The sequence below is a fragment of the Chenopodium quinoa genome, unplaced genomic scaffold (assembly GCF_001683475.1).
Source record: "Chenopodium quinoa cultivar QQ74 unplaced genomic scaffold, ASM168347v1, whole genome shotgun sequence".
In the NCBI taxonomy this organism is placed as follows: Eukaryota; Viridiplantae; Streptophyta; class Magnoliopsida; order Caryophyllales; family Amaranthaceae; genus Chenopodium; species Chenopodium quinoa.
Window position 1 is genome coordinate 110601 of NW_018744572.1, and position 18673 is coordinate 129273.

At 45.7% G+C, this 18673-nt stretch overlaps 1 protein-coding gene across 2 annotated transcripts in view; it reads right to left on the minus strand.

Moving 5' to 3' along the window:
* The window catches only part of LOC110699115, a 29477-nt gene extending 13860 nt beyond the window's left edge, over positions 1 to 15617 (minus strand). The window contains exons 1-4 of one of the 2 annotated variants that reach the window (XM_021876607.1): positions 15333 to 15617; positions 15173 to 15256; positions 3037 to 3191; positions 2850 to 2943 (exon numbers count right to left, since the gene is read on the minus strand). In XM_021876607.1, coding sequence (XP_021732299.1) covers positions 2850 to 2943; positions 3037 to 3191; positions 15173 to 15256; positions 15333 to 15459 — 460 coding nt within the window. In that variant the 5' untranslated portion in view covers positions 15460 to 15617. The remainder of the gene's footprint in view (positions 1 to 2849; positions 2944 to 3036; positions 3192 to 15172; positions 15257 to 15332) is intronic. The other variant, XM_021876608.1, reaches the window with a different exon arrangement.
* Positions 15618 to 18673: the final 3056 nt, after the last annotated feature.

An 18673-nucleotide genomic window follows, 5' to 3' on the forward strand; every position in this document is an offset into this window, starting at 1 on the left:
ACGTATAGTGTTAGACACGTTGAGGGAGCACACTTTGTATGCAAATAAGAAAAAATGTGATTTGGGAAAGAGGAAGTTGCTTACTTAGGCCATATAATCTCTAAGCATGGGGTGACAGTAGACCAAGAAAAAGTGAGGTCCATGCTTACTTGGCCCATTCCCAAAACCTTAAGAGAGTTGAGAGGCTTTTTGGGCCTAACGGGCTATTACAGAAAGTTTATTTGCCAATATGCTCATATAGCCCATCCCCTAACACACCAGCTTAAAAAGGGTCTTAAAAAGGGTCAGTGGAGGCTACTCAAGCATTCGCAAAGCTCAAGCACGCCATGGCAGAAGCACCAGTGTTAGCAATGCCCGATTTCCACAAAGAATTCATTGTGGAAACCGATGCTTCAGGGTTTGATCTTGGGCCGTTTTGATGCAAGAGGGCCGACCTATTGCGTTCTACAACAAGGTTTTAGGTCCGACGAGCCGCGGGAAATCGGTGTATGAGAAAGAATTGATGGCGGTCTGTCTCGCGGTACAAAAATGGAAACACTATCTATTAGGCCGTCGATTTATAGTGAGAAGTGATCAGCACAGCTTGAGATTTATCACACAACAGCATGAGGTTGCCATGGAACATCAGAAATGGATTCGCAAGTTACTTGGGTTTGATTTTGACTTGCAATATAAACCCGGCACGGCAAATCGGGTTGCGGACGCCCTCTCGATGTGCGGCGAAGATGAGGGCGAGTTTGGTGCCCTGGTTAGTATTCAGGGAGTGAATTGGGAGTCTCTAGAGGCGGAAATTGAAGAAGATGCAGTGCTGAAATCTATAAAAGACGCAAGTTTGGAAGGAACAGGGGTTACGGGCTACAATGTTGAAGGAGGAAGGTTGTTGTATAAAGGGAGGGTGGTAATTCCTAAAAATTTCGGCATCAAAGCCACCCTCTTGCGGGCTTACCGTGACTCCGTGGAAGGGGGTCACGCTGGGGAGACAAAAACCTTCTTGCGAATGGTTGTGGAATGGTTTTGGCAAGGGATGAGACAAGATGTCGCGGAGTATGTGCGGGCTTGTGGTACCTGCCAAAGAAACAAACACTCGCAACAAAATCCGGCCGGTTTATTGCAGCCGCTGCCGATTCCGAGTGAGGTTTGGGAAGATATAACAATGGACTTCATAGAAGGTCTTCCGCGCTCTAAGGGAGTCGACACTATTTTGTTGGTGGTAGACCGACTGTCTAAGTATGCCCATTTCGTTGGGTTGCGCCACCCCTTTTCTGCCCTCACAGTGGCAGAGGCCTTTGTAAAAGAGGTGGTTCGGTTACATGGTTTTCCGGGGAGTATTGTGCGACAGGGATAGGGTGTTCTTGAGCTCGTTTTGGAGGGAGTTGTTTCGGCTACAGGGTACTGATTCGAAGGGGAGCACTTCCTACAGTGCAAAAGTTAAGAATGCCCTAAAACAGTGCAAGCTCATGTATTCATATAAAACCATATATCTCTTGAGAACATGATGAGGGTATTCAGCTATCAAAAGAATATGCATGGGCTTGTCGTCACAAAATTTCTAACTTCCAATGATGCACATACAAAATTCCTAAGCATAAGAACGATTCTAGGAAGATGGTAACTTAAGCAACCAATTGGAAAGAAAGAAGCAACATTTATTTTGCGAGACACCTTTTAGAGGGATATCATATATGCCCTTAAGTAGACATGGGGGCTTGTTAAAGTTCTTAGGATTGTTGATCGAAGGAGAAAACCACCTATGGTGTGTATTTATGAATCCATAAATAGGACTAAGAAAGCTATTGAAAAGAGTATAGGTATAGAAGACGAGCATTATAAAAGAGCTTTTGAGTTCATTATTAAAAGGCAGGAATACCAGCTTCATCAACCTTAGCATGCTACCAAATTTATTTAATCCAAGAATTCATTATGATAAACCCAATGATGTTTGTTGTAAGGAAATTGGGAAGGGTTTGTAAGACTGTATTAGAAGATTGATTCTAGATATGGGAACATAAGACAAACTTATGATGGAGTTGGATCTTAGTTTTTAAAAGCGGGTTGATGCCACACCTAGGAAAAAATGCGCTCCGGAGATGACCTTTAAAAGGCGCAATGAGGAGCATGCCTCTTTGATTAAGTAGCAAGGTGAGTGCCTTTTGGATAACACGACTGTTTGGTAAGTTTGCTTTTCTTAGGGAGGGAGGGTGATATTTCAAAAAGAAATAAGGTCAAATATGTGACTTTACCAGCCCCACCCCCTTTTCTTTTATCATCGGTCAAGAGGAGAGAGAAAAGTGGTACCTTAACCCAAATTTTTTTCTTTCAGTAAACTAGTTGATTAGGCATCCCCCAACATGACAAAACAAATGAGTTATTCTCTTCTTTTTTTTTTATTCGTTTTTTCTTTAATATAAAGATTAATGGCTTTGTGACTAGCAGATAACTGAATAAATTTTTTTTTTTTTTCCAATGGCAAAAATACAGTAGCACTCCATCATCCATAACACTCACATTCAGATTTTCTTTTGATCTTTATATATTTATTAGCTTGTATTTATTTTTTATTTTTTTTAGAGGTATTAATTTATATTTTCAGTACTTATTTTATTTTTTATGATCTTAGTTACGCTTCAACTACTTGACACACACACACACTGATGAACCCACAAAAAGCTATCTATACGGCAGCATAGAGTAGGAGACTGAAATCCAGAAAGTCTTTTAAAAAAATAAAGATGCAACATTTTCAAATAGAAAATTTGAACAAAATCATAATACCATATACTTACATAAACTCAGTAAGAGCATAACATTTCCAAGCTAGCCATAAAAAAAAGTGTAATACTGGTGCCTACCGTAATTCACAGCCCCAGCTTGAACACACGCCTTTGCAACTTCTTGGCACAGGCTACAATTGAAATTATCATGGATCCTGAGATTTGACAGTCTCTGTACAAAAAAGGGATGATCAGATTATGGATATATAAAAATATTTGAAGAAAGAAAATCAATTACAATTTGTAAAGAGTTTTAGACACTAACAAAAATTCGAAGCTGCTGCAAAACATCAAACAAAAGCTTAATGTCTTCCCTGCTTTTACATTTCTCAGTGAGTGACCACAACCATGCATTTCGCGGAGCAGATCTTTCAACTTTGATTGATTTAAGAATTTTATCATACAGCTCCTTCACAGTCTCTGCAAATAAATTCAGAAATATCAAGTATTCAAACCGGCCTCCATTTAGATGTAGCAATATTGAACACCGCAGCAACTTACTATCAAAATCACAAGCACCAAAAAGCACAAGCACATCTAACTCCAAGAGAAAACGATTTCACAAAACACTCAAACTGCATAATTCATTGAACATCTCATTGTATGATTTATCATTTCAGCAGCAATTTTGATGATAAAAAATACTAAAGCCAGAAATTGAACGCAAAAGTTGAACAAATGACCCCTACAACTTATCTATAAAATCACAATCACCAATTCACCACATAACACAAGCAATTCAAACCCGAAAACGCCATGATTACACAACGTACTTGTTTCGGGGTTTTCTGATGTCCTGCGGGAGAGTTACAATTCCGAGACTGGAACCGGACGCCTGTACCTGCAAAACAAACGGATGCTCCGGATGATTGGAGATCCGCCTCCGACGGTCAAGTTAGTACTTGATTAAGGAGTAATTAATGCGGAAATTAAAGTGATTGGGTCTCTCTAGGTGAGAGTGTTTAATGTGTGTAATCTGCGTTCTCTGCGTAATCTGCGTAATCTCCCTTAATGAGGATTAAGGGAGGTATTTATAACCTCGGGAAACGTGCCAATCTAGGTTTAGGTTAACCTTGGGCTGATTGGGCTTCCCTCGGAAGTTGGGCCTAGGTGACCGGCTTCTCCATTAGGCATGGAGTATGCCACGTGTCATGACATAATAAGTCCAGGGTGGACGAATAAGTGTGTGCCACGTGGCAAGCCCTGAGAGGTCCAACTGGGGGACACTTGGCAGGACCTGATTGGCCCACGTGGCGCATTCCGATTGGTGGGAGCAAAATCCCCTAATCATTTGCCCCTCACAGGTGGCACGTGACTGGTCACGTGTTACCTGTGACAGGTATCGCCCTGTAACAGGCGACGACGGCCTGCTACACGTGTCACTCGGCGAGAGGCCGAGAGATTCTCCCGCCAAAATTTTGAATTCTGGAAGTGACCCTTCGCCTATATAAAGGAGTGTTGACTTCGGTCATTTTCACAATTGAAAACTTTGTGAGAGAACATTCGGACCCCTGAACTTGCTCTGACATTTTGGACCCTTTCTGCCTACCGCCTGCTCTGACAAGCCGACTGCAAAGGATTTTCAGAACTTCATCAATCGTCACTCGTTCAGGTAACCGTCGGTTCTCTTACTCTTAATTTTCTCTTTACTTTATTCTTTTTTGAAATGGCACCACGGAAACACACGACACGACCTAGGTTAGTGATCAGCCGGTCACCGGGGACGACTGAATCTAGGACTAGGAGTGCCGCCTGCCCTTTTCTGGACCCATCTTTGCCCTTTATACAAAGTCTGACTGTATCTGTGTCTATGCAGAGCATGATGGCCAGAACAAAAAAGACTGCCAGGATCTCAAACTCAGACGGCTCCTCCCACAGGGTGCCGATTAGTGAAACATCTGACCAGATGTGGAAGTGAAACAAAGCGGCTTGAAAGCCGGCAGTTCTGAGGGAGGAGTCAAAGTGACCCCTTTACAGTTGACAATTCTACATTCTCTCCTTTGAAAGGAGAGGAGGCGGGCCCCTCCGAGAGAGGAGAGGAGTCGTCCTCTTCGGACTCGTCAGAGGACGAATCCGAGTCTAGCTCTTCTGGTCATGCTTCTCTGGACACAGAAGAGAAAAACAGTCGCCTACAAGAGGCGAGGCTTTCTCACGCAGTTGAGAAGGGGGACGATTGGGCGGAGCCATCCGCCTCTCACCGAGAGCAAAATACCCCCTACTACTGCACGGTACCTCGGGGCCGGATCACGACCATGCAAGAGAAAGTGGGGAGCTTTATCGCAAACCACACAATGGGCCCCGGCTTTTTAGTGTTCGTGCCGGATCCAGAGGACACAGTCGTCTGGCCGGCTGGTACCAGTTATGATGGCGTCTGCTTTGGCTGCTACGAGGCGGCCATTAAGGCTGGGCTGCGCTTCCCACTACATCCGGCTGTTCAGCGGATCTTGGATGGGTATGAGTTGGGGTTATGGCAGTTAGCCCCGAACTCCTGGGTCAACGTACTCGGCTATGTGGCCGGGTGCGAACTGCACGGGGTGGAGCCGAACTTCGAGGCTTTCGCCTACATGAACTACCTCAGCCGGACCCCTAAGGCAGGCGGTACCGGCTGGTATCAATTGACGAGCCACAGGGGCTACCTCATGACGAGAGGTAAAGCAAACAAATGGAAGGACTGGCGGAGCACCTTCCTTATCATTGAGAGTTCAGAAACAGGTGGAACAGGAATCCTCCCCTTCTTGCAGGCGGCCGCAGCATGCCGCCTGTTCCCCCCTAGGCTAAGAAAGAGATCCTTGATAAAGGACTCTTCAAAGTAGAGTCGACGGTGAACTCTACTTCAGGGGTACGAGAGCAAGTACCCCTGCACTGCGTCCCGAGCTTCAAATGGCTCTACGACGAGTACTTTTTGGCCGCCTGTGGCCTCAGCAGTCGGTGCTCAAGAGGTAGCCGGCCTGTCGAATACTCTGTTGTTCCGTGCATTTCTTGTTATGACTTTTATTAACTTTGCTATTTGTTTTTGCAGCGGACGCCATGAGAAAAATTACCGCCTCCAAGACTGCGGCGGCCATGTTGCGGGCCTCCATCATGCAACAGTCTTCAACCGACTCCCCCAACAAGGGGGCACCCTTGGTGGGCTTCGAACCTTTCACCCTCTTTTTGGAGTTGTGTTTATGCATATACCGACTCTTTTCTTCTTTTTTAGACGGGCGCTCCAAGAGCTTCTTCTTCCCAACAGCCGGACCCCAAGGCCCCTGAGGACGACTGTTGCGAGAGCGGCTGAGAAACAGCCGGCCACTTCTTCTAAAACTCCAGCTGGACCACCTAAAAGTATGAAATTGTCCTTGTAAATTTTAGACTTGCTCCCTTCTTTACTAGGTCTAATCCGTTTGTTTATGCTTGATGCAGCCGGCCCTCAGGAGCCTTGGTCGAAGTGGCCAAGTCTATGATCAAGGTCGTACCTCCAGCTGAAAGGGAGGCGGTCAGGGGTGTCGGCACCCTTGACCTAGACGGGATTGCTGGGGTCCTTGCTGAGGTATACTTAGCATATTTTTGAGTATTTGAATTCCAGGACGCCTGTTTTATTTTTTGTTTGGAAACTGACGCCTGTTCCCCTTTTTACTTAGGCCCTGCTCTGAGTGAACGGCCTTCGCAAGCCGCTTGACCGGAAGAACAAAGAGGTAAAGGCTGCAAAAGCTATGGCCGCCTCTGACTGTGATAAGGCAATGTTTCAAATTGCCCAAAATGAAGTTCTGACAATTGATATTCTTTATTATCAGGCGCAGGCTACCGCCGCTGCGGCCCAGAAGAGGAATAGCGAGCTGGAGGCGGCCATCAACAACCTCAAGACCGAGCTGAGACCTCTTCGCCAAAAGATGTCCTCATACGAAACCTTGGAGAAATCCTTGGCGAGCGTAAAGGAACGCCCGGTGACCCAGGAGAAGAGTCTTACTCAGGAGCTCTCGGAAAAGGCCGAGCAAGAAAAGAAAGAGCTGGTCCGGGAGATGATGGAAGACTCTGCTCAAATCCAGCGCATGACTTGGGGCCGCCTCTTCCCCAATGCCGACTTTGCCTCCTGGGAAAAAACGTACCGCCTGATAGATATAATCAAGAGATCCTGGCGGCTGCTGAGGAAGAGGCGCTGGAGGAGGAGGAGCAGCCGGTAGTGGCGCTTGTGCCGCTTAGGGGTAATGCATCGAAGAAGGATGCAGCAAAAGCCGAGTCCAGCAAAAAGAGTGCTGACCAGGCGGCAGCTGCTAATATTGAAGATCTGCCCCCTTCATAAGCTTTATGTCTTCTTTCCCCGGCCTGCGTGCCGTTTGTTTGTATTTACCCGGCCAGGGGGCCGGGGCTCTGAATATTTTGCCGGTCTTTAATGATCGGCTTCCTTTTAATGAATATTTTTGTTTTGCTTCAAATTTGTTCAAGTATTGAATATTCTGATATCCAATTGTACACTATACCGACTGTTTTACATGGCCGATAGTTGCAGACAGGTACGGATAGTTAGTCACGCCGCCTATGCCCCTGGACGACTGGTTGTCTGTTTCCAGGCTAGACGATCAGTCGGCCATTTTAAAGACTGGATCCCCTTTAGGCAGGCGGTTCTGTCATTTGTAAAATTAACCAAGTAGGAAAGTGGTTTCCTACTTGTCATGTTTTTAGGCTAGAGACTTTAGGCCGTCTAGGCCGATTGTTCCCCGCCATATTTAATCTAGTGTGAACAGGTGCTGTATGAACACCTTTTTAGTTTCATACTAAATTTTTAAGGAGTGACCAAGTAAACATGATTGTTACCTAGTCGCCAAGTAGTAGAGGTATCAAGCGGTGGGTACCGGTTGTTCCCCTTTATTCGCCAATGTTTGTTGGCTTTTAACTCATAGGTTGTTAACCTAGCAGGAGTAGTGGTTGAGAGCCCCTGTTTGCTAAAAACAGGCGGACGACTCATACCTTTTAGGCTCCATACTAAGTTTGAGAGAGTGACTATGAGTTAACTTTGGTGTTACTCAGTCGCCGTCACTCCTGCTTGAGTAGTAAAGGTACCAGGCGGCGGAGGCCGGCTGAACCTTTTGATTCGCCAATGTTTGTTGGCTATTAACTCAAGAGGTACCCCCTGCATTTATCCCAAGTAATACAGGCGGTCATCTGACTCAGATGTCAACTGCTACCACTGGTTTGGTTAGTGATAGAGTTATCCTTGTCTCAAAAACGGCTACGTGGTTGCCCTTGGGGACAGTCGTATAGGTGCCGTGTAATTAGTTTATAGAGCAATGTTCCACCCAAAAGGGAGCTGCTCTCTGCGACGAATTTCATCCGGAGGGATGCCGCCGGACGCCTGCTATGATGTTGGGACAGGTCGTATTAGTTTTGAAGATTGGATCAGTTGGCTTGGCGCCTGGTTAGTCCTTCGGTGAACGCAGATGCTAAGTAAGAGGAGGGCAGCTGCCTATTTAGGCACAGGGTCGGCCAGGCCACCATCATTTTTTAGCTAAGTATAGGAGGGTGGTCATCTGTCTTGGAATCAACTGTATGTCCAGACGGCATGCCCCTATGATAATAGAGTAAAATATTCAATGGAGAGTAGCCGACTGTAAAGGTACAGACGGCATGCCCCTCTGATGATAAAGTGAAATACTCAATGGAGAGTAGGCGACTGTAAATGTATAGGCGGCCTGCCCCTCTTAAGTAAGAATAAAAATTAAACATGGGGAGTAGCCGACTGTTTGTTAGTAGGCGTGTCCCTCTTAGTACAAAATTGAATATCAAGTATGCAAACTTTTATTAAGTAGCCCTTGACTATTTATATCATTCAAAAGAAATATTTCTTAAGATTATCTACATTCCAAGTTCGAGGCAACGGTTGGCCGTCTGGTGTTTCCAGACGGTAGGTACCGTCCCTGACCTCTTCACAGATTCGGTAGGGTCCTTCCCAGTTGGGAGTTAGTTTGCCAGACTCATTAGCCCTTCCAACTGCTTCCATTTTTCTAAGTACAAAGTCCCCCACTTTGAGTGGACGCCTGTGTACTTTTTTGTTGTATGATCTAGTCATTCTCAGGCGGTAAATTTCATGGCGCAAGACAGCATTGCCCCTCCTTTCAGGAAGTGGGTCTAATGCCAGGCGCATGGCTTCCCAGTTTGTCTCTTCGTCATATAGCATTACTCGAAGAGTCGGCTCGTAGTGTTCTATTGGAAGAACAGCTTCCGCACCATAAGTTAGGAGGAATGGAGTTTCTCCAGTCGCCCCTTTTTCAGTCGTCCTAATGGCCCACAGAACATGTGGTAATTCATCCGCCCATAGGCCGCCTGCTCGTTCAATCTTTTTCTTGAGACCGTCTGAGATGATTTTATTAAAGGCTTCTACCTGGCCGTTTGCTTGTGGACGGCCGACAGATGCAAAGTAGTGTGCAATTCCTTGGTCACCCAACCAGCTTTTGAGAACAGGCGTCTCAAATTGGGGACCATTATCAAAAACCATAGACATGGGAACCCCGAACCGAGTGATGACATTTTTCCAAATGAATGAAATTACATCCTTCGTCTTGATTCCCTTTACAGCCTCCGCCTCTACCCATTTAGTGAAGTAGTCGACGGCAACAAGTATGTACCTCCTTCCGCCTGTAGCAGGCGTATATGGACCCAGAATATCCATGCCTCACTTAGCAAACGGTAGTGGGCTATGAATGGTAGTGAGGTCAGTAGCCGGACGGTGAATTAGTTTGCCAAACCTTTGGCACTTGTCACATTTTTTCACCATCTCCATCGCATCTGCTTCTAAAGTAGGCCAAAAGTAGCCCTGCCGCCTTGCCCGTTGAGCAAGCGTCCTACCGCCTATATGGGAAGCACAGTAACCAAAGTGAAGATCATCGAGAATCTCTCGCCCCTTTTCTGGAGTAACACACTTTAAGAAGGGTTGAAGGTACCCCCTTTTGTGAAGTTCTCCCTTTATTATTTCAAAACTGGTTGCTCGTTTTTTCAGTGCTGCCACCTGTTGATGATCATCCGGCAGGGTACCATTTGTCAGATATGCCCTGATTGGATCCATCCAGGTTGAGCTTCTGTCTAAGATTCCAATAGGGTCTTCCTCAATGCTTCTCCTCTCCATTACTTCCCAAAAAACAGTTCGAGGAGTATCACAGGAGGCGGATGATGCTAATTTTGAAAGTGCATCCGCCTGGTTGTTTTCTGGTCTCGGCACTTGGGTCAAATGGAAATCCTCAAGGGAGCCGACTGCTTGTCGGACCGCCTGTAAATACTTGATCATGGCCGGATGGGTTGCTTCGTATTCGCCATTGTACTGACTCACTATCAATTGTGAATCGGAACAGGCGTCTATTTTTCTTGCCCCTGCCGCCTTGCACATGCGGATTCCGGCTAGTAAAGCTTCATATTCTGCCTCATTGTTTGAGGCCTGAAAACTGAAGCGTAGAGCATACTCGTACCTGTCGCCCTCTGGCGACTGACATATGACGCCTGCTCCACAACCATTTGAAGTAGAGCTTCCATCCACATATACCTTCCAGACTTGGTCTGGAACTTGAGAGTCAGGAGGACGAGTCATCTCAACAATAAAGTCAGCAAAGGCTTGCCCCTTCACTGCTTTTCTAGGCTCGAAGGTAACTTCGAGGCTCTGTATTTCTATGGCCCATTTGATCATTCGGCCTGACGACTCCATGATGGTCAGTGGCCGCTTGATAGGTTGGTCTGTATACACGACGACTGCATGTGCCAAAAAGTAGGGCTTCAATTTTTTAACAGCCATGAAGAGTGCAAGACCAAATTTCTCCACTAAGGGATACCTCAACTCGGCATTTTTCAGTACGTGACTGACAAAGTAGACCGGGAGCTGACAGCCGTCTCTTTCAGCAAGGAGAACAGCGCTTAACGCATGATCAGAGACGGCCAGGTACATGTAGAGTACTTCTTTGGGCAAAGGGCTGACCAGCCTCGGCAAGGAATGCAAGTGAACTTTCAACTTCTGGAAGGCCGCCTCAGCATCCGGCCCCCATTCAAACCTTGCCTTTTTCTTAATTGCCTGGAAAAAGTATAGGCATTTGTCGCCTGATCGGCTTAGAAATCTTCCCAAGGCCGCAAGACAACCTGTTAACTTCTGAACCTCTCGGATGGTACGAGGCGACTGCATGTCGATGACCGTCTGCACCTTCTCAGGGTTCGCCTTTATTCCTCTCTGATTGATAAGGAATCCGAGAAATTTCCCAGACCCAACTCCAAAGAAACATTTCTTGGGATTGAGCATGACATGGTGCCGCCTGAGTGTGGCGAAAGTTTCTCGGAGGTCCGACAGATGATCTTTCTGAAGTTTAGACTTGACAATCATATCATCAATATATGCCTCGACATTTCTCCCAATCTGATCAAAGAACACAGTGTTTATCATTCGCTGGAAAGTGGCCGGGGCATTCTTAAGACCAAACGGCATGACCGTGTAACTGTATAACCCCTGATCAGTGACGAAGGCCGTCTTCTCCTGATCTTTCTTCCATAAAGGAATTTGATGGAAACCAGAGTAGGCGTCCATAAAGCTCATCAAAGCATGGCCGGCTGTTGAGAGGGTAACTGTCTTTGGGGCACGACTTGTTTAAGTCTGTGTAGTCTACACACATTCGCCAGGTGCCATTCGGCTTTTTAACAAGCACCACATTTGCAACCCATTCTGGGAAGTAACATTGCCGAATGAACCCTGCATCAAGTAATTTTTTAACTTCGGCGGCTGCCGCCTGACTTCTTTCTTCGCCATGGTTCCGCTTCTTCTGCCGTACCGGCTTCTTTTTCGGATCCACGGCCAGTTTATGTACCGCCAGATCAGGACTAATGTCTGGCATTTCATGGACTTCGAATGCAAAGATGTCCTTGTATTCTTTCAATAGTTTGTGCAAGTCGTCACCCAGGTCCCTTAGAGCAGTCGTCCCAACCTTGATAGTTCTGTCAGGACGCGAGTCATCTAAGATCAGGTCCGTATGCTCACCAGCTGGCTGAGGGCGGAATTTATCCGACCGCTCCTCTGCCAATGATTGCTATTTTCTGTCTTTTCTTGCGGCCCCTGTCTGGGATGTCTTTCTCTTCTTGCCGCCTGCTTCTTGAACAGGCGCACTCTCCTTTGACATTGTCAAGGTCTATTTTTCCACCGCTCGACCCAGTGGCCATAACAGTGGGCTTGACATCCGAGAGATAGCACTCTCGGGCCATCTTCTGATCTCCCCTTAGGGACCCGACTGTTCCATTATCCCTCTCAAACTTGAGCAACATAAGAGATGGGATTATAACAGCCTTGGAATTATTCAGGGTTGGTCGTCCCAGAATCATGTTGTAGGCCGAGAGTTCTTCTACTACCAGGAACCGGACTACCATGTGTCGTCCTTCCCCTTTTTCGCCCAGGCGGATGGATAAATCCACTCGTCCCACTAGGTGGACGACTCCTCCTCCTCAAAACCCTACTAAAGGGTGGGATGCCGGATGTATGCAATCAGTCTGATATTTTAGTTTCGACAGACATTTGCTACTGATGAGATCTGAGGAGCTTCCGGTATCTATGAGGATTCAGCCAACTCTCTAGTTGGCCACTTTACATTCAATAACGATAGGGTCGTCATGCGGCCCTCTTACCCCTCCTAGATCTTCTTCAGTGATGAGAATCTTAGGAAATGAATATTTGGAGGGTCGTTCTTGGTGAACGGAATTTACATCTAACCGTCTGATATTGTCTTTATTGCCCCTAATAGTGGGGCCGCCCCCTGAGAAGCCGCCTGCAATGGTGTAGACGACTGCATCATCTGTATCGGAGTTGTCGGCCTGTTGATTCTCTTTGGTCGACTGCTTTTTCGAGGAAGTGTTCCTCGTAGATTTCTTGACATAAGTGTCAAGGTCACCTTGCTCAGCCAGGCGGTCCAGATACCGCATGAGAGTGATGCATTCATTAGTGTGATGACCAACATCTTCATGATAATCACAGAATTTTTCTTGGTTCTGATTGTTTGCAGAACCCTTCATGGGGACCGGCTTCTCAATTGAGATCCGTCCCTTGATTTCCTTTAGGATAAATTGGCTATCCTTGTTAAACACATACTTTGGGGAGTATGGTTTGAATTCTTTTTTCTTCTTCGGGGACGGCTGTTTAGAGAAATCAGTTGCCAGACCTCTTTTCTCTTCTCGTCTTTGTTTGACGACTGCTTCTGTCGTCCTTCTCTTTTGTCGGACCTTTTCCCGTCTGACTGTTTTACCGTACTACAAAGATCAGTCGCCTGTATATAGGCTTCCGCTTCAATCAAGGCCTCTTGAAGAGTCGCCACCCTCTTTCGGACCAAATCAAATTTGAAGGTCGACCCGTCTTTGAGACCTCTGAAAAAGTCAGTATAGGCTACTTCATCCGGTAACCCTTGAATCTGTATTCTCATCAGGTTAAATCGCCTGATGTAAGAACAAAGCCCCTCCTTCTCGCCCTGCTGAATTGTTCCTAAATCAAGGGTCGTCTTCTTCGCAGGGATGTTCATGGCGAAGTTGGAGGTGAATAAGTAAGCAAGCGTCTTGAAGTTATTTACACAACCAGTCGGCAGGTTGTCGAACCATTGTTGTGCGATTCCTTTGAGAGTCGCTGGGAAACACTTGCACGTGGGATCATCCTTCAGGTTGGTGAATGCCATCAGATGGTCTTCTGGGTTAGTAGTGCCGTCATAGGCGCCTACTAATACATTTTTCACTTTGGCCGGCTGAGCGGCTTCAGTAATTTCCTTGGAGAAGGCCGACGGCTGTTCACTAAGTCTAAGCAACCGTAGCTGCCAGTCCATAGGTTGGACATTTTTTGCTGCATGTCCCCCAAACGGAGGTGGCTGTAAAAAATATTGTTGTTGCGGTACAAACGGTAAGTTTGGTACCGCCTGGTCGCTATGAAAGTCGGACTGACGGGAGGTGCCGCCTGACTGACCCTCATGATACGACTGAGTATGCCTCATCGAGGTATTTCGCAGACTGTCTTAGAAGTTTGAAATAGAGGCCGACTCTGACAATCGGTCACTCTTCTTCTGCTCTAGCAGTAGCCGAGCGTCTGTGTATGTTTTCCTCGACCCGTCCGCCTGAATATGACGAACAGGTTTAATATTTCCTGGAGTAGGAAAACGGTATTTTGTGAAATCGAGGGCAGGTGGCTTCCACTTCCTAGATTTAGGATGAAGGGTCGCCTCTCGCCCTTGAACTGGCTTCCTCTTCTGTGAACTGGAGGGTTTCTTAGCCGATTGCTCCTTGTCCAGAGCAGGCGGCTTCTTGTTGATCAACTCTTGAATTTCTCCCTTGAAGTCCCTCATGAAGGTCATGAGTTCTTTCCTTGTGATGGGAGCAGACCCATCAGTCGGCTGCTGCCGAACAGGTAGAGCGCCTGCTGGCTCGCTTCCAGTTTGAAGATGTTCCCGCTCCCTCCTTTCGGTATGACGAGTATGTCGGGCCCTTAGGGTCCCGTCTGAAGCTGTGTGAGCTTCAACTTCAAATTCATTCTCAGTATCGTGGTCCGACTGAACTTGAGGGTCGTCTAGGGGACGCCTCTCTTCGGGAGTCGGTACAGACGTGGATGCCATCTCAGAAGTACTCTCCCCACAGACGGCGCCAAAATGTTTCAGGGTTTTCTGATGTCCTGCGGGAGAGTTACAATTCCGAGACTGGAACCGGACGCCTGTACCTGCAAAACAAACGGATGCTCCGGATGATTGGAGATCCGCCTCCGACGGTCAAGTTAGTACTTGATTAAGGAGTAATTAATGCGGAAATTAAAGTGATTGGGTCTCTCTAGGTGAGAGTGTTTAATGTGTGTAATCTGCGTTCTCTGCGTAATCTGCGTAATCTCCCTTAATGAGGATTAAGGGAGGTATTTATAACCTCAAGAAACGTGCCAATCTAGGTTTAGGTTAACCTTGGGCTGATTGGGTTTCCCTCGGAAGTTGGGCCTAGGTGACCGGCTTCTCCATTAGGCATGGAGTATGTCACGTGTCATGACATAATAAGTCCAGGGTGGACGAATAAGCGTGTGCCACGTGGCAAGCCCTAAGAGGTCCAACTGGGGGACACTTGGCAGGACCTGATTGGCCCACGTGGCGCATTCCGATTGGTGGGAGCAAAATCCCCTAATCAGTACTCATACAATACAATTAATTAAACATTTTATTGAAAATGACAAGACAAACAAAACCCAAATTCAAAAAAGCTAATCCTGAATGAGCCCCTATAACTTATCTATAAAATCACAAATCACCAATTCACCACATAACAAACGCAATTCAAACCCGAAAAACCATGATTACACAAAGTACTTATACAATATAATTAATCCAACATTTTATTAAAAATGTCAAGAAAAACAAAACCCAAATTCAAAAAAGCTAATCCTGAATGAAAATCAATGAGAATACCGTCAACAGCAGCCGGTACTGAGCAGAAAGACGCGGTATGAGGCCACTGGTACTGCAAGCCACAACCATTGGAATAACCAATTTCTACACAAAATATCATCAACCCCATATCAGAAATCAACAATTTAAAAATCCCATATTAAGAACAGCATAAAAGTACCATTTTGAAGAGATAAGGTGCGAAAATTTCTGCAATGAGAGGAGGAATTCAGAGAAGCATCTTGAGAAATGAAGGGATGAAGTGAGAAAATCCGAGAAGCTCGGCGAGCTAAAGCGGCGATTTGCATAGTCGGGTAGTAGCTTGGGTGTCGTCTGGTTGATTCTTGTGCGACTATAGTCTCCAATGGAGGGTTTAGGTTGGGGTGCAGAAGCAGAATAGTGAATTGAACCTTTCACGAGTCCTTTAACCAAATAACGGGCTGTTTGGTGGGAGGAATAGGAATAACAGGGATAAGGAGGGAGGATAAAAAAGGGGTATTGATACCTATAAATCTATAATGGGGATTGTTAAACGTCGCTTGCAAATTACATACTAACGCTCCCATTTTTATAAAGAATTTCCTTTTTACCCCTAACATATAATTACGAATTTTGTACTCACGAGTTACACATTTCACTCTCTAACCTCATTCACTCTCATTTTATCTCTCTAGAATTTTGAAATCTGAATTTTTTTTTAAATCTGAAATTTAAATCTCATAAAATAAATAAATAAATAATTAAATTAAATTAAATTAAAAAAAAAAACAACAACAACAACCATCACCAACAACCACCTTACAACCACCACTTGAAAAACAAGGCAAAGGGAAATTACATAAAAACAGGGTTTTGTTTCTAGAGAGAGAAACTCTTGCTTCTCTCTAACCCAATGGAGAATGATTCGGTGGTTGCCTTCATCGGATTCGTTCTCCAAAAGGTTAGATTGTAGAAGTAGGTTTCTTTGTTCTTCAATTTCTTAAAAATAAACAATCCCTAAGGGCTTTTTGGAAATTCTCGGATTTTTCTTCGACCTTTTGGGTTCCTCACTCAAGGCTGAAGAAGGGTCAGAGTTCGTTGTTCCGGCGGCGATATTGGAAGATTCGGCTGCTGGAAGGTGTTTCGGGGTTAATCGATTTCCCAGCAGTCGGAAATTGCTGAAGTTTTGTTTATCAATTGTTGGGTTGATTCCGGTATTTTGGGGGTTCGATTTTTCTATTCAAACCCGCGATTTTCTGGGTTTTTTCTCTCAAGGTTGATGGTGTTTTCTGAACTGGTTTGCCGGTGGCGGGTCTAGTTCTTTGGATGTGGGGTGCGTTTCAAGGTGGTCGGCGAGTTTCGACTGTCGATTTTCACCCCTGCTGGTGTGGGTTTGGGGTGCGCTTCAAAGTGGTTGTCGAGTGTAGGTTCGACGGTTGTCTTCAACCCTTGATTGGCGTTCTTTTGTCGGGGCTGTGCTCTGTTCTCAATCGGCTGTTGGGCGGTGTTTCGGGTCGGGTCTTTTTCCCAGCAGGCGGAAATCGCTGAATTGGTGTTTGTTGGGCTGATTTCAGGCTTTTGGGGCTGCGATTAAGCCCTCGATTTTCTGGGTTTTGCTAAAGGTTGTTGCTGTGTTCTGGTCTTGTTTGCGGGTGGATGGGTTTCCTCCCTAGCTGGCGTGTTGGTGTTAGGGGTTGCTTTGTATCCTGGGGTTCGTCTTTCTCAGGGGATTTTGCCGGGTTCTTTTTGGTGGTTGAACTCGAGGGTTGGTGGCAGCTTCCTTGAATTGCAGATTTGTAGAGGTTGGGTATTCCCTGTTGTTCTTCATCTGTAAAAGGAAGGCTGATTTTGTTTTCTGCTTTCCTTTTATTATCTTTATGTAATTTGGGAATTGCTTCTTTGGTTGTAACTACTATCTAGGCGTTTTGCAATACTTTTTCAGCTTAGGCTTCCTAGTGATCAGTGTTGTTGGTTGATGATTTATGGTAGTGATCCTTTGTCCTGTTTTGTATTGTATGCTTGCCATGCCGTTGTCCTAGCAAACTGGTTTCTGGGTTGTTATTTAGTTGTGATATTATGATTATGCCTATTGATGGTGGATGGTTTTTTTGGGGGGATTGGCTGTAATAGTTGAGTTTTGGGTTTGTTAGCCTGCTTAGTGTGTAGTGGGATGAGGCCCTATTTTTTCTGCTATCCTAGCATGAGGTGCTAGCTGATGGCCTGGGTTGTATTGTGGGTGGTTTCCTATTACTACCTTATTGCTTGCTTCTACCTGGACTCCTTTTCATGCCTCTTCCTTTATGGTAGTTGTTGATCTTTTTCTGTCTTGGCATCCTATGCTTCCCTGCTTTGCTTGAGCCTCCTTGTGGTTGTATTGATGGTTGATGGTTCATGGCTGCGATCCTGTGGCTTGGTTTGTACTGCATGTATGCTATTGTTCTGTCCTGGCAGGCTGTCTACGGGGTTGTTATCAAGCGGATTTTATGGTGATGCTGGTGGAAGACATTTTTCCTTTGTTTTATTTAGTGGAGGTTGGTTGTCATGGTTGAGTCTTGGTCATTTTAGCTTGCCTGGTATTTGTTGGGTTGAGGCCCCATTTTTAGTGTTGTCTCCTAGCATGAGGTGCTAGTTGTTGGCTTGGATTGTATGGTGGGTTTTATCCCTCTTTCTACCTTGTCTCTTGCTTTTGTCCGGGCTCCTTTTTATGCCTCTTCTGTTGTGGTGGTTGTTGTTCTACCTCTATCTATGCATCTTATGCTACTCTGTCTTTCTTGAGCCTCCTTGGGTTTGTGTTGCTAGCTGATAGTTTATGGCTACGATCCTTTGTTCTGGTTTGTACTGCATGTATGATATAGTTCTGTCCTGGCAGGCTGACTTCGAGGCTGGTTTCAAGATGTTTTAATGGTGATGTTGGTGGATGGTGTATGCTTTGTTATTGTTTGTCGTGGTGGAGGTTGGTTGTCATGGGTGTGTCTTTGTTATTCTAGCATGCTTGGTCTGTAGTGGGTTGAGGCCCTTTTTTAGTGTTGTCTCCTAGCATGAGGTGCTAGTTGATGTCCTGGATTGTATGGTGGGTGGTATTCCTATTACTACCTTGTTTGTTGCTTCTACCAGGACTCCTTCTTATGCCTGTTCTGTTGTGGTAATTGTTGCTCTACCTTTGTCGTGGCATCTTATGCTTCTCTGCCTTGCTTGGGCCTCCTTATGTTTGTGTTGCTGGATGATGGTTCATAGCTGTGATCTTTTGTCCTGGTTTGTACTGCATGCATGTTGTTGTTCTGTCCTGGCAGACTGACTGTGGGATTGTTATCAAGCTGCTTTTTATGATGATGCTGGCGGATGGTGTATGCTTTCAAGCTAAGCTGGTGCTTTTTTATACTCACCTTATTTGTTATCTTTGGTTGTTTAGGTTTTTTCTTTACCCACTTTTGGTTGTAGCTTCGGTTTCCTCTCCCTTTGTTAGTTAGAGGTTCCGTAGTTGTTGTCTTTGTTTTGCCTTCGGGCTTTGATTTTGTTGCTTCTTTGGCCCAGAGGGCTTGTACT